The sequence below is a fragment of the Aaosphaeria arxii genome (genome assembly GCF_010015735.1).
Source record: "Aaosphaeria arxii CBS 175.79 unplaced genomic scaffold BU24scaffold_3, whole genome shotgun sequence".
Lineage (NCBI taxonomy): Eukaryota > Fungi > Ascomycota > Dothideomycetes > Pleosporales > Aaosphaeria > Aaosphaeria arxii.
Window position 1 is genome coordinate 2,197,288 of NW_022983476.1, and position 13,428 is coordinate 2,210,715.

The window sequence follows — 13,428 nt, forward strand, 5'->3', positions numbered from 1 at the left end:
CTCAACGGCGGTGCGAGTCGAGAATATTCCGAAGTTGTGCATTATAAATGGTGCTTCCTTGTTAGAAGTCCAGTTCACAAGATTGGACTCCCTGCTGACCGGCCCTGCATAAAAAGCTCCTAACAACGTGCCCTCCTGCACCCAGCCCGAATAATCGAAATCTCCCGTAGACGGAAGCCAGACATCGGGATCAGTGCTCGATGAGTGGTAGCAAGCTGTTTCAGGTTCATATTCCTCGCCCCCTTTCTCGCCCCAATCTGACCTGACCAATCTATACTCGTTATATCGTGCTGGAGGCGGTCGAGAAGGATCTTCCTCATATTCGACATACGACGTTTTTTCGACTCTGCCAATGAATGCTTTCTTCTGCCATGGCAGGAAGGAATGATGCTTAAGGTGGAGCGAGCGTTCGAATACATTGTGCCCGACCATTTCCAATGCAGTATACGGCCGTTCGTCGTCTGGATCATAGTACCTGATCCTTGGCGCTGTAGCATGGTTCGACATGGTGAAGTGACTGATCGGCAAAGAAGGAAAATCCAGGTTGGGGGAAGTTTAGCGACGTGAAATTGACTGCTGCGAATGAATGGAGGAGTAAGGATATCTACCTAGTTATTCTGCGAGATCCATGGTGCCTGAATTGTGCAAACAAAATGCTTCTGCGGCTTCCTCCGTGTATATTGCCCTTTCTTTGTCTTCACTGTGCCTTTGTCTGCGTTACTGTTGGTACAAACTGCCGAAAGTTGGACCCTGCACGCGTCACCAGCGGGCTTCTTCTTTCAACGGAGGTTGTTGATGCCGAAACTGTTTCCATAATGTCCATCTCGTTTCCAATGTATGACGTTGTATGCAGTAGTACCAGAAGGCATAATGATAGGTAGTGAGCTTGGAGCACGGTCAACGTCTGCATAGAGAACTGGAAAGATCGCTGCCAGAGTACAGTAATTAATTTAACATAATTTCTACGATCAAACACATTGCGCATGGCAAGTTTGGCTGGTGTTTAGTAAAAAAGAGGTCGATTGGAGACATCGACAAGCTGTTAGACCTTGGGAGTAGTATCCGAATGCAGCCTTACTTGGGACAGCTTCAATGTCTAACTTTGGCGATTATTTGAGACCGTTTTGCCTTCTAACTATTGCATAAACATCTGCCCAAACCATGTTTGCTGGAGTCAATGTTGTTCCCGACACAAAGAGATATCTACGATGTTGGCTTTGGGAATTGTTTCTCATTATTTCGATAATTCGGTTTTACACTGTGACATTCTATGGTTGCTTGGCCATGTCCATAATTCTTTGTGAGAGTGCTACACATGCATCCACCTCATACACCAGCGTCTTTGTATGAACAGTTCAGGTGAATACGGTGGCTATGTCTTCACAAAGGCACTGGTATGTGGCGTTGAACCGGAGACTTCACTTATTCATTCACATTGGATTTAGAGAGTTTGGTGAGTAAACCATCGAGTTGGTCATGTCATATTCAATACAATTGACTTGCCGCAAGTGTAAAGCAGCGTATGCATTACCCCATTGGTTGTTTAGCCAGCTCTCCTTCGCTTGGTACCGTTCTGTGTAGCGCTTGTTCCATTGCTTGCGACTTCGGCCCCCTCGTCGTCGTTCATCCATTCTCGACCCGTACCAGGGCTTTTCCTTCTGAATTGACCGGCACCAATGGCGACAACTTCATCCTCGCTATCGCTGGCCTCTATGTCCAGCAAAACGGGCATCCTGAAACCCAGATCATCTGCCTCAAACGTCATTGGCGTTTTCTGAGGCTCAATAGTAAGCACATCCACCTCCTCATCTTCTTGATCAAGCCGGCGTTTGTGGATTTCTTCAAGCGGTTGAATGTCGAACTCGTCCTCGTGTTCTATGTATTCGTGATTCTCTTCTACCTCAACGAAATCGGGTGCAAGGGCCGACCACCGCTGGGGCTGTAGAATTGACCATAGCCAAATTCTGCCGGAGTCCACGCCAACGGCCGCTACAAAAGGCCGGAAAGGATGCCACTCCACAGCCGACAACTCCTCTTTTGTCCCTTCCAGGATCTTCACTAGACTGCCTTGCCCACGCTCCCAAACGTATATGTGATGGTTCATCCAGGTAGATGCAGTGACGTATTCTCCAGAGGGGCTGAATGAGACGTGATTCCATGAAAGTCTCTGTACCAGATCTTGAAACTTGTGCTCCACTTCAAGCTGGAGAGTGTCGAAGTCAAGCTTGGGATCCGTCAACTCTGGCAGATGTATCGTCCGAACAATGCGATCGCTGGAATTTATAACGACATCCCTCCCCGATAAAGTCAACCGCACGAATACGATGATGTTGTTTGTGAGACGCAGGGAGTATAGTATTTGGTGTGTCTTTGCGCTGATAATATTGAGCCAGCCCTTATTCGTTCCTGCTAAGATATGTTCTCCGGAAGGCGTGAATACGGTCACTGTGGTAGTTTGCTTCGCGTCCTGGGCAGCTTGTTTTTCGGTCGCATTGTCGCGTTCGGATTGAAGTCTGCGGGGTGCAGAGGAAAGCGAATGCTTCACGGGAATCGGTTCGGAGATATCGACGAGGACGGGTTGGTCTTCATAAAGGGCTGCGACAAATAGGTTACTGCGAAGCTGTAAGTAGGAATAGATGCAGATGGATCAGCTTTGTGAACGGACTGGTTCTTTGGATGTATCTCTGCAATGAAAATGGCAGATTCGAAGCGGACAGTACGCAAGCGTGAGCCATCCTGCAAGTCCCAGAGCACAGCCTTCCAATCTTGCCCTGCACTCAACAGGTAACGATCATTGGTTGACCAACTTAATGACTGTATCTGCCGTGTGTGACCGCGTAGCTTGCGCGCTACACCGTTGGTTTCGATGTCGAATATGACGACAATTCCATCATGCTGAAGAAGATGCGATTAGCTGGGTTGGAATTCGAAGCCCTGCAGAGGGCTGTGTACTGCACGTACTCTACCTGATGCAAGCAAATCGCCTCGATGACTGAAACGTATAGACGTAGAATGGCCGCTGCCTGGAAGTTCATATGAGTCATAAGAATTGTTGTTGTCGGATTTGCGATTCGGAGGGGGTGCACTCACGTAGGCGTCCAGTTATAACTTCAGGACAATCCTGGGCAAGGACGAAGGGATCAACTAAGGACAGATTCATGGCGCTGAGTGAATGGTAGCGCAACAGTGCGCAGTGTGAATGTTGCGTATTCCGTGCAGCATCTTCAGACTGCGCAGAGTCCTTTGTTGAAAGGAAGTGCGGCGTACACAGTGGATAGGTATAGTTACCTATACAGTGGGAGAGATTATTAGGTGAGGCTCCGTGCGTTAGTGACCAGTAAAGGTGGGCGCGTTGCCAAGACTTCCGCAGCCCCCGGAATTTGCCGTCTTTGTCGCCTCTCTTTGTAAACCCAGGCTCCTGACGAGTTTCACTCCCGCACTCCCTCTCTCTTACAACCTCCCACCGCCCACCCCATCTCCATCTCGCGCACCCGCCGTACTATCTGTGAGCGCGGATAACTTCTCGTCGCAGACGATAGTACTGCCGCTTGCGCGATTTTCAACGCGCGACGAGCTTCTGCGACCCCGGGCGAGACAACGAAGCCCCCGAAGCGCGAAGTCGAGAGCCGAGCGCTCACTTCAGCACCCCTATCAACCCGAGCGCGCGCTGCGCATCAAGACTCATCTCGAAGACGCGCGAATTCAGATCCACTCGTTCAATATTTCGTTAGGACAGTCGAATTGCAACTTTTTTTAGAGGAGGCCTACGCGAAGGCCTGGCGTACCCGGCCGTTTTCCCGCAACAACGGCATTTGTCCGTGTCACCGGTCGAAAACATCCATCGTAGATAGAAGAACCCATCACAAGTTCACCTCATTACCTTAATCATGGCTCCCGGAGCTCAAATTCCGTCGAAATGTCCGCTCCGCACGATAAAGGAGATCCAGTTCGGTCTTCTCTCTCCAGAGGAGATCAAGGGCATGAGTGTCGTGCACATCATCTACCCAGAGACGATGGTACGGCCTATGCATCTCTCCCATTGCATGCAGATACTGACGAGATCATAGGACGAGCAAAAGCAAGAACCTCGAGCGCAGGGTCTTAACGACCCTCGTCTTGGCACTATTGACCGCATGTACCAGTGCAAGACGTGCAAAGAAGACATCAACGTCTGCCCGGGACATTTTGGCCACATTGAGCTAGCGGTTCCCGTCTTTCACGTCGGTACGCAATACTTGCATGAATGCCTGTCGTGAAATTTTACTGACCTGTATAGGTTTCGTCGTCAAGATCAAGAAGATCCTCGAGACGGTTTGCCACAACTGTGGTCTTATCCTAGCTGATTATTCCACGGCTGATTGGAAAGCTGCCATCCGCACCAAGGACGCAAAACGACGATTCGACACGATATGGCGACTCTCTAAGATCAAGCGTGTCTGTGACGGATCGATACCCGAGGAGGATGGCAAGAAGAAGCAACCCGCTATCGCCCATGGCGGTTGTGGCCACAAGCAGCCTGACAGCATCCGTAAAGAAGGTCTCAAGCTGACCGGTACCTGGAAGGCAAGCAAGGACGACGAAGAAGGTCGCGGTGACGAGAAGCGTGTCATTACACCGCAAGACGCGCTCAACATTTTCCGTAACATCAGCGACTCGACACTCGCCTTGCTAGGCTTGAATGCCGATTATGCACGTCCTGAGTGGATGGTCATCACCGTCCTCCCAGTCCCTCCCCCACCTGTCCGTCCGAGTATCTCTGTTGATGGAACTGGCCAAGGCATGCGAGGAGAGGATGATCTCACATACAAACTCGGCGATATTATCCGTGCCAATGGCCGTGTCATGGATTGTATTCAACAGGGTTCACCTCAGCACGTTTTGACCGAGTTCGAAGCCCTCTTGCAATACCATGTTGCCACATACATGGACAATGACGCGAACGGAGTACCACAGGCTATGCAAAAGTCTGGTCGACCACTCAAGACTATCCGTGGTCGCTTAAAGGGTAAGGAAGGCCGTCTGCGTGGTAATCTCATGGGCAAACGTGTCGACTTCTCCGCTCGTACTGTCATCACCGGTGACCCGAATCTTTCTTTGGACCAAGTCGGTGTTCCTCGTTCTATTGCGAGGACTTTGACCTACCCCGAGGTCGTGACCAAGTTCAACATCAGCAAGCTTACTGCGCTTGTACGCAATGGACCTACTCAGCATCCCGGAGCAAACTATGTCATTAAGTCCGATGGCACGCGTCTAGACCTGAGGCACAACAAGAATCCAGATCAGCTACGACTACAGTATGGCTGGAAAGTTGAACGTCACATCGACGACGACGACGTCATCATTTTCAATCGTCAGCCATCGCTGCATAAGGAGTCTATGATGGGACATCGCGTAAAGGTCATGCCTTATTCGACTTTCCGTCTCAATCTCTCTGTCACCTCACCCTACAACGCTGATTTCGACGGTGACGAAATGAATTTGCACGTTCCACAAAGCGACGAGACTAGAGCTGAAATCAAGCATCTGTGCATGGTTCCTCTCAACATTGTCTCGCCACAGCGTAACTCGCCCCTCATGGGTATTGTACAGGATACGCTCTGTGGTATCTTCAAGATGACACGACGAGACAGCTTTCTCACTAAGGACCAAGTCATGAACATCATGATGTGGGTACCAGACTGGGATGGAGTCATTCCTCAGCCTGCCATTTTCAAGCCTCGCCCAAGATGGACTGGCAAACAGATCATTAGCATGGCCTTCCCAGAGCGTCTGAACATATTGACATCTGGAGGTGGCGACGAGGCCTGGCATCACAAAGAAGACAAGGGTCTCGTTATCCAGGGAGGTGTACTATTGGTTGGTGTCCTGGTCAAGAAGGTCGTTGGTGCTTCTGCAGCTGGTGTTATTCACTTGCTCTTCAATGAGCTTGGTTGGGAAGCCGCCGTCAAGTTCTTTGATGCCGCCCAGCGTATCGTCAACTTTTGGCTCCTACACAATGGGTTCAGTATCGGCATCGGTGATACTATTCCCGATCCTAAGACGGCTGATGCTATTCTTGCTGCCATCACAAAGGCCAAGAGTCAAGTTGAAGAGCTCGTGAAGGTTGCTGCTGCCAACGAGCTGGAACCCAATCCAGGTCTCAGTGTGCGCGCTACGTTCGAAGCCAAGGTGCAAAAGTCTCTGAACGAAGGACGTGATCAAGGTGGTGGCGCTGCTCATCACAGTTTGAAGGATTTGAACAACGTCGTGCAGATGGTGTCATCTGGATCCAAGGGTTCCACTGTGAACATCGCGCAGATGGTGGCTCTTGTCGGACAACAAGCCGTGGAGGGCCAGCGTATTCCCTTCGGGTTCAAATACCGCAGTCTGCCCCATTTCACCAAGGACGATTACTCACCAGAATCTCGTGGTTTCATTGAGAACTCATACCTTCGTGGATTGACACCTCAAGAGTTCTTCTTCCACGCCATGGCTGGTCGTGAGGGTTTGATCGATACAGCTGTTAAGACTGCCGAGACTGGATATATTCAGCGTCGTTTGGTCAAAGCTCTTGAAGACGTCATGGTCAAATACGACGGCACAGTACGAAACTCCATGGGCGATATTGTCGAATTCGTGTACGGAGAGGACGGTCTTGATGGCGCTTGCATTGAGCATCAGTACATTGACAGTGTCACCAACCCCACCGCCCAGTTCTACAAGACCTACAAGGTTGACGTGATGGGCGATACACTCCCTATTGATCCATCTATACTCCTTTGCGCACACGACATCCAGGGTGATTTGGACGTTCAACGCTATCTTGACGAAGAAATGGCTCAGCTCGAGGAGGATAGAGATTTTGTTCGACCCCGCCTGATTGACGACTCACAACGATTCCCATTGCCACTGAACATCGCTCGAATGCTCGAGACTGCCCAGGCCAAATTCAAAATCGACACCAACAAGCCTAGCAACCTCCAGCCCATTGAAACTATCACTCGTGTCCGTGAGACGTTGGACAAATTGGTTGTGATTAGAGGTGACGACCATCTTTCTCGCGAAGCGCAAGATAGTGCCACCAATCTCTTCAAATGCCAACTGAGATCTAAGTTGGCTTTCAAACGCCTGGTCAAAGAATACCGTCTGAACAGATTGGCCTTGGAGAACGTGTTGGGCGATTTAGAGGATCGCTTCCTACGAGCCGCCGTTGCCCCTGGCGAAATGGTTGGTGTGCTTGCTGCTCAATCGATCGGTGAGCCTGCTACGCAGATGACATTGAACACTTTCCATTTTGCCGGTGTGTCTTCCAAGAACGTCACTCTCGGTGTGCCACGTCTTAAGGAAATTTTGAACATTGCTGCGAACATTAAGACGCCTTCCATGATGGTCCATCAAGAAGATCCAAATGCCAGTCAACAACAGGCTAAAGAGCTTCGTAGTCAGATCGAGCATACAACTTTGCGATCGCTTGCCTCGACGGTTGAACTGTACTACGATCCAATCATCAATCAAACAGTCATCGAAGCCGATGAGGACATGGTGGAATCATACTTCATCATTCCTGAAGAGGATATCGACACCGAACAGCAGTCCAAGTGGCTACTCCGAATCATGCTTGATCGCAAGAAGCTCTTGGACAAGCAGATTAACATCACGGAGGTCGCGGGCAGGATCAAACAGGAGTTTGCGCCGAACATTGCCATCATCTTCAGTGACGAGAATGCAGACGAGCAAGTTCTTCGCGTCCGCTTCATTTGGGATAACAACCTGAAGGAAGACGATGACGACGATGACGACAGAGATGAACGATGGATGCGCAAACTTGAGAAGCATCTTCTCGACGATGTCTCTCTGCGCGGAGTTCGTGGTGTTGAGCGAGCTTTCATTCGAACAGACATTCGCTTTGCTGTTCAACCTGATGGTTCCGTCTACAAGTCGAAGGAGAAGGCCAACTGTAACGAATGGATTCTGGATACTACTGGTACCGCCCTCGCTGAGACTCTTGCTGTCCCCGGCGTCGATTCGACTAAGACATATTCCAATTCCTTTATCGAGGTCCTCGCTGTCCTGGGTATTGAAGGTGCTCGCGCTGGTCTACTTCGAGAACTCAAGATGGTTTTGTCATTCGATGGTTCGTATGTCAATCATCGTCACATGTCTATCCTCGTGGACATCATGACTCAGCGTGGTTTGCTCATGGCAATCACTCGTCACGGTATCAACCGAAACGACACCGGTGCCCTCATGCGTTGTTCGTTCGAAGAGACTGTCGAAATTCTTCTTGAGGCTGCAAGCTTTGGTGAACTTGACGATTGCCGAGGTGTTTCAGAGAACATTATGCTTGGGCAGCTTGCACCTATGGGCACCGGCGAGTTTGATCTCGTTATGGACAACTCGATGCTTCTCACCATGATCGAAGACAACTCCCACATGCGTGTTGGTGCCAATGCTGGTGCATACATGGACGCCGGCGCTGCCACACCCTATGATCTAGGATCACCTACCTACGAAGGTGGCATGGGTGGTCCAACATTCGATGCTGCTTTCTCACCTCTTGCCGCTCCTGGTGGAGATGATCTCGGCAATGCAAGCGTTCTTGGAAACACATACGGTAATGGCGACGATGGATTCAGTCCCTTCCCCGGTGCCCGAAGCCCTGGAGGTGCAATGAGTCCCGGCTGGGGAACCAGCCCTACATCCCCAGGATACTCTCCAACATCACCTGGGTATTCCCCAACCTCTCCCGGCATCAGCAGTCCACAGTTCGGAGGTTCTACCTCGCCTGCCTACAATGCCACCAGCCCACAGTATTCGCCGACTTCACCGTCTTATTCTCCTACGTCGCCAGCGTACGGTGCATCACCCACCTCACCTTCGTATTCTCCAACTTCACCGAGTTACTCGCCGACATCTCCTTCGTACTCGCCCACATCCCCGAGCTACAGTCCTACCTCGCCGGCGCAAATGGGCCGTGGAGCTACTTCACCTCGCTACAGCCCAACGTCTCCAGCTTACAGCCCTACATCGCCGATGTATAGCCCAAGCAGTCCTCAATTTGGAGCCGGAGGTGACAGGCGCTCTCCCACGTCACCTACATCGCCAAGCTACAGCCCGACTAGCCCTGTCTATAGCCCAACCAGCCCGGCGGTCAATCAGTACTCCCCAACCTCACCCAGGTTCTCTCCCACGTCTCCTGGTCCGGCGTCGTACTCGGCCACGAGCCCACAGTACTCGCCGACCTCGCCATCATACTCCCCTACGTAAGCCACCACGGTCATAGTTGAAATCTCCTTTCCTGCAAATCAGTGACTAACAATATATGCAGATCACCTAAACAATGATGACAGTTCTCATTTGCGGAACACACGTGATGGGAATCTTCCTGTAAGGTTAAACCTTGCTTTTGTATAAAAGTCTTTTCGCTTCACATAGCGGATGGCTAATCTTGGTGACCTTAAGATCACCGAATCGATGAGCCACGTCTATAAACCGTGCCCGTTCTCCGAGCTCGATGGCGCCGTACCTTTAGCTAGGCCCACGACGATAGAACTCCGAGCGCGAGCCTTATCCCTAATACTTCTTCCCGATCGATCGTAACATGTATAACATATTTGCCTGTCTCTACGCCGCCACATCTCGCGCTGTGCGCTCGTGCGTACAGTCACCACATTATAAAAAAAACACCCGCACATTTCACTGGGATCGCAGGCGTCTGCGGTGGATTTCTTGGGTTTCCTTTCTCTTCATCCCCCTTATTCAACGAAAAGACTGAGCAGTCCGCGAAGGAACATTGGCCTAATTTGATCGACAAGTTCATGTGCACAAAATGCGAGGCGTTGGGGTTTCTATTTCCTGTTTCTGCATATGGGTAAACCAAAATACTGCCCAAATCATTTGGAGTTTCCAGGCATGCGTTGCCTTTTTTTCAATTTTTTTTTCTCATGCCGTTGGCTTTCCAGTTCTTCATTGCTTCGAGAAGGACCTCACAGATTGTGCTCGACAGGTCGTTAGTTTGATAGATAGAAAGGCAGGGGCAGGCGGATTAACCAGATTCAGAGGACGATACCAGCGAGCAACATTCATTCAGAATGGCTCAGTAGATGCAGGAAATGCGGGATTCGATATGACGAGAGATAATACTTGAAAATGACATTCTTTGTCGCAAGCTGCATGTGCACAACATTGCATCGGTGATTGTTTTTACAAATCCTTAATTCTCCAACGAAATCCATAGCTATCTCTCTTAACTGCCGACGACAGGCATCGATCCTGCATAAGATAGATTTCTATTAAACGCGCCGTGAAAGCGCCGGTAGGATGTGACGCGTTGCTCTGGGCCCTCAAACACGTGATGTCTCAACCTCGGTCGGCCTTGAATAGTAATCATTTAATCTTTGTTCGCCCTAAGGACGCCTTCGACACTGCACAAGCAGCAACACAGCCAGGACTCCCAAGACACTATCTGAGTTACTTGGTAAGCAACTTTTACGCTGTACTATGCGTTATTCGCTAATCTATAATAGCGTAAGGTTTGGGATCGATTTCTTTTCGGCTGGACAATTGCAGCTCCCTTTGATTAAACAGTACTACATTGCGCTGCTTTTAGGGACGAAAACCTCCGGCGGCAGTCACACCAAAACGCTCTCTGACCGCTACGCCAGCACCAAGAGCTGACCAAGCTTAGCTCGCAACCTTTCCCCAAGAAGGGACCATTCCCCTTTCAAGCTCCAGGAATCCCCATCTACATCTTAGGTTTGGGGGTTGACCTTGTGTCTGCGCGTGCACAACGATCTTCCATTCTCTCGTCATGAACCCGCGATAGTGTATGTTTCTTGCAGTGACTCGGTAGCTACGAAATTTGAATGAAAGCTCATCTCGCCCGTATTTACCTACGTACATATATCAGGGACCCTGTCGCAGTCATTGGCCTCCGACGCTTCCGCGTCCGATAGTCACTACTCGAAGAAGTCATTGTGCCGACAATGGCGAGCTCTGAGGATGATGGTCACCCTCCGCCTCGTAAGAGATCAAGGACAGACTCGAAAAATGGCGAAGAATCAAGTGGCAAGAAGGCGAGGGGCAGGCCTAGGGTGGATACTCAGGATGCAACTGCTGCCGATGTGAGTAGACCATAAAAGACTTTGACGTCTTATCATTCTCGCCGTGCCTTAACCCCCTCATAAACAATCCTTACAGCACCAATCATCTTTCCAAAATGGAGGCTGATGTATATCTCAGCGACGTCGTACTCAGATTCGCCTTGCTCAACGGGCTTATCGGCAGCGTAAAGAAACCACCATCTCTTCTTTGAAGAACAAGAATTCGCGATTGCAGTCCATCATTGATCAGATGAATACAGCATTCCTCCAGTTCAACGAAGCTGCTCTAAGGTCGGGGGCCATTCAAATGAATCCAGCACTGGCACATGAATTAAAGCGGGCGACGGAATCATTCGTCAAGCTCGCCAGAACTGCTAGTGAGGGTGACGATGATGGTGACGATGAGGGAGCTTTTGAAGACGGAGATCCTGTCTTCGAGGCAGGTACAGGATCGACCAAGACCACTGCCACTATAGGGTCCGTAGACGCCACTCAACATCCACAAACAACTTCGCAGACGGTGCCACGGCACACCGACCTGGGCTGGGGCTATTCCACAATACTTAACACACCTTCTTCACGCTCCAATTCCGTCTCACCGCCCCAATACGATGGCCCTACAGAACAGTCATATTATCCCACCATGGCTTCGTCAATGGCGGACTCTAGTATCGTTTCGACGAGACCACGGCTAACAATAGGCCAAACCATGGACCAGAATAGGTTGCAAGGATATGGGTCTACAGAAGAGCTGCCATTCGGACTGATTGATCTTATGTCGCCTGGCTCTGGTCTCCCCAGACCGCACCAGCAACCTCAAGTATTCCGTGTCGACGTTCCTACATCCATTATCAACACTCCTCCACTAAAACAACCGAGCCCGCCTTTCCTGTCCAGCATCTCGACCAGATCAGTAAAACCCGATTGGACTTACAGCCACGATGAAGTCACATTTGCTCGTAGACTAACCCGCTCCGCTCTCGAAGCTGCTTTCCACATGCTGTCTAATGCACAACAACGACCAATAGCAGCGAATTTCATATTCAGACTTACGCTCCCATATCTGACCCTTGATGGATTGCGAGATCAACTTAAGACGATCCTGGCTCGCGGAGTTGATGAGGACCTCGATTGCTGGGACACGCCATTCATTCATTTAGGCGGAGCTGGTACTCATTATCCCAGGAGAGATCATCTGGGCAATATCACTCCTATTCCGAATGCATGGAACATACGCTCCATTGGACCCTTCCCTAAGAGCTGGGTACGGGCAGAGAACGCCGTAGATCCCACGCTCAGTCACGACATCACTGTTGACCTTACCGGATACGAAGGCGAATGGTTTGATTCTCACGACGTAGAAGGATATCTAGAAGAGAACCACGGTTGCCGCATCAACCCACAGAGTTCCTTCGCAGAAGTTTTCGTCGACGCAGACGAACCTCTCAGTACAGAAGACTCGAGCAGCAGCCTGCCCGTTTCCGGCAGCGCCGACATGAATTTGGCATCGAACACAGCGAATTCCACAAGCCCCAGCCTGAGCAACGGGGGCAGCACTCTAGATTCAACATCGGCGAACAGCACGCCATCCCAGACCAACCTCGACATTCTCAGCCAGGAAACGTACGGATTGGACATGAGAATGGGCTTGCCGAATGGCACTCTCAAGCTGGGTGGAATGGACGTCTCGATCGCGTTCGACCAGCCTTTGGGTCTCGATCTTGCCCCGATGTTCAACAATGGCAATACCAATAACGCCACAGACGGTTTGCGATTCGGCAGTGTCCAGAATGATTCATCGTTATCCCACACACCGATCGCTAAGAAGAAACGCAAGCAAACTGCGCTGATCGATGTATCGAAGCTTGTCAATGGTAGGTCTTCACTATTGCCGGCACCATACGTGCCACTCATTCGGGGATGGATCAAAGCTAACATGGGGCTGGCAGAACTCATCAAACATGCGATTTGTCTGGGACGGACGCCAGGTTTTAGGAGGAAGGATGTCGATGCTGCATTCAAAGCATCCCTCATTCGTGCTTTTTGATTGTGCCACTTTGCTAGCTGGCTAACTGTAATGGCGTATTGGCATCGGTTGTTCATTATCTGGCGGCTGTATCTACCCAGGTTATGTATGGATTGGCTACTTAAGGAATGGGAGGATCACTACGATATAGCCCCCAAGGTGTCGGAAACAGATTCATTCATCTACGAAAATGATGATAGATGCACTGATATACAGTATAAACACTCAACTTCATTGCTCTGGATTTGCATTTGTGAGTCATGCGAGCCGTTAACCGGCAATGCTCGCGACTTTCCCAACCAAATTTCGTACAAGTACGAT

The 13,428-nt window shown here is 50.3% G+C and overlaps 3 protein-coding genes across 3 annotated transcripts; 2 read left to right on the forward strand and 1 right to left on the reverse strand.

The window, feature by feature from the left end:
* Positions 1–1,409: 1,409 nt before the first annotated feature.
* On the reverse strand, positions 1,410–3,319 carry BU24DRAFT_420669 (WD40 repeat-like protein). Its single transcript, XM_033527534.1, has 4 exons — positions 3,091–3,319; positions 2,962–3,023; positions 2,666–2,895; positions 1,410–2,612 (listed from the first exon to the last, which is right to left on the reverse strand). Exons 1-4 carry the CDS (start codon positions 3,158–3,160, stop codon positions 1,544–1,546), a joined length of 1,431 nt encoding a protein of 476 aa, XP_033385965.1. The 5' UTR covers positions 3,161–3,319; the 3' UTR covers positions 1,410–1,543.
* A 384-nt stretch (positions 3,320–3,703) lies between these two features.
* Positions 3,704–9,566, forward strand: BU24DRAFT_154475 (DNA-directed RNA polymerase II subunit RPB1). The gene is made up of 4 exons (XM_033521310.1): positions 3,704–4,016; positions 4,068–4,224; positions 4,277–9,242; positions 9,308–9,566. Exons 1-4 carry the CDS (start codon positions 3,888–3,890, stop codon positions 9,321–9,323), a joined length of 5,268 nt encoding a protein of 1,755 aa, XP_033385966.1. The 5' UTR covers positions 3,704–3,887; the 3' UTR covers positions 9,324–9,566.
* Positions 9,567–10,763: 1,197 nt separating this feature from the next.
* BU24DRAFT_154524 (uncharacterized protein) lies at positions 10,764–13,366 on the forward strand. Its single transcript, XM_033521312.1, has 3 exons — positions 10,764–11,102; positions 11,221–12,955; positions 13,031–13,366. The coding sequence occupies exons 1-3, from the start codon at positions 10,965–10,967 to the stop codon at positions 13,126–13,128; spliced, it is 1,971 nt and encodes a 656-aa protein (XP_033385967.1). The 5' UTR covers positions 10,764–10,964; the 3' UTR covers positions 13,129–13,366.
* Positions 13,367–13,428: the final 62 nt, after the last annotated feature.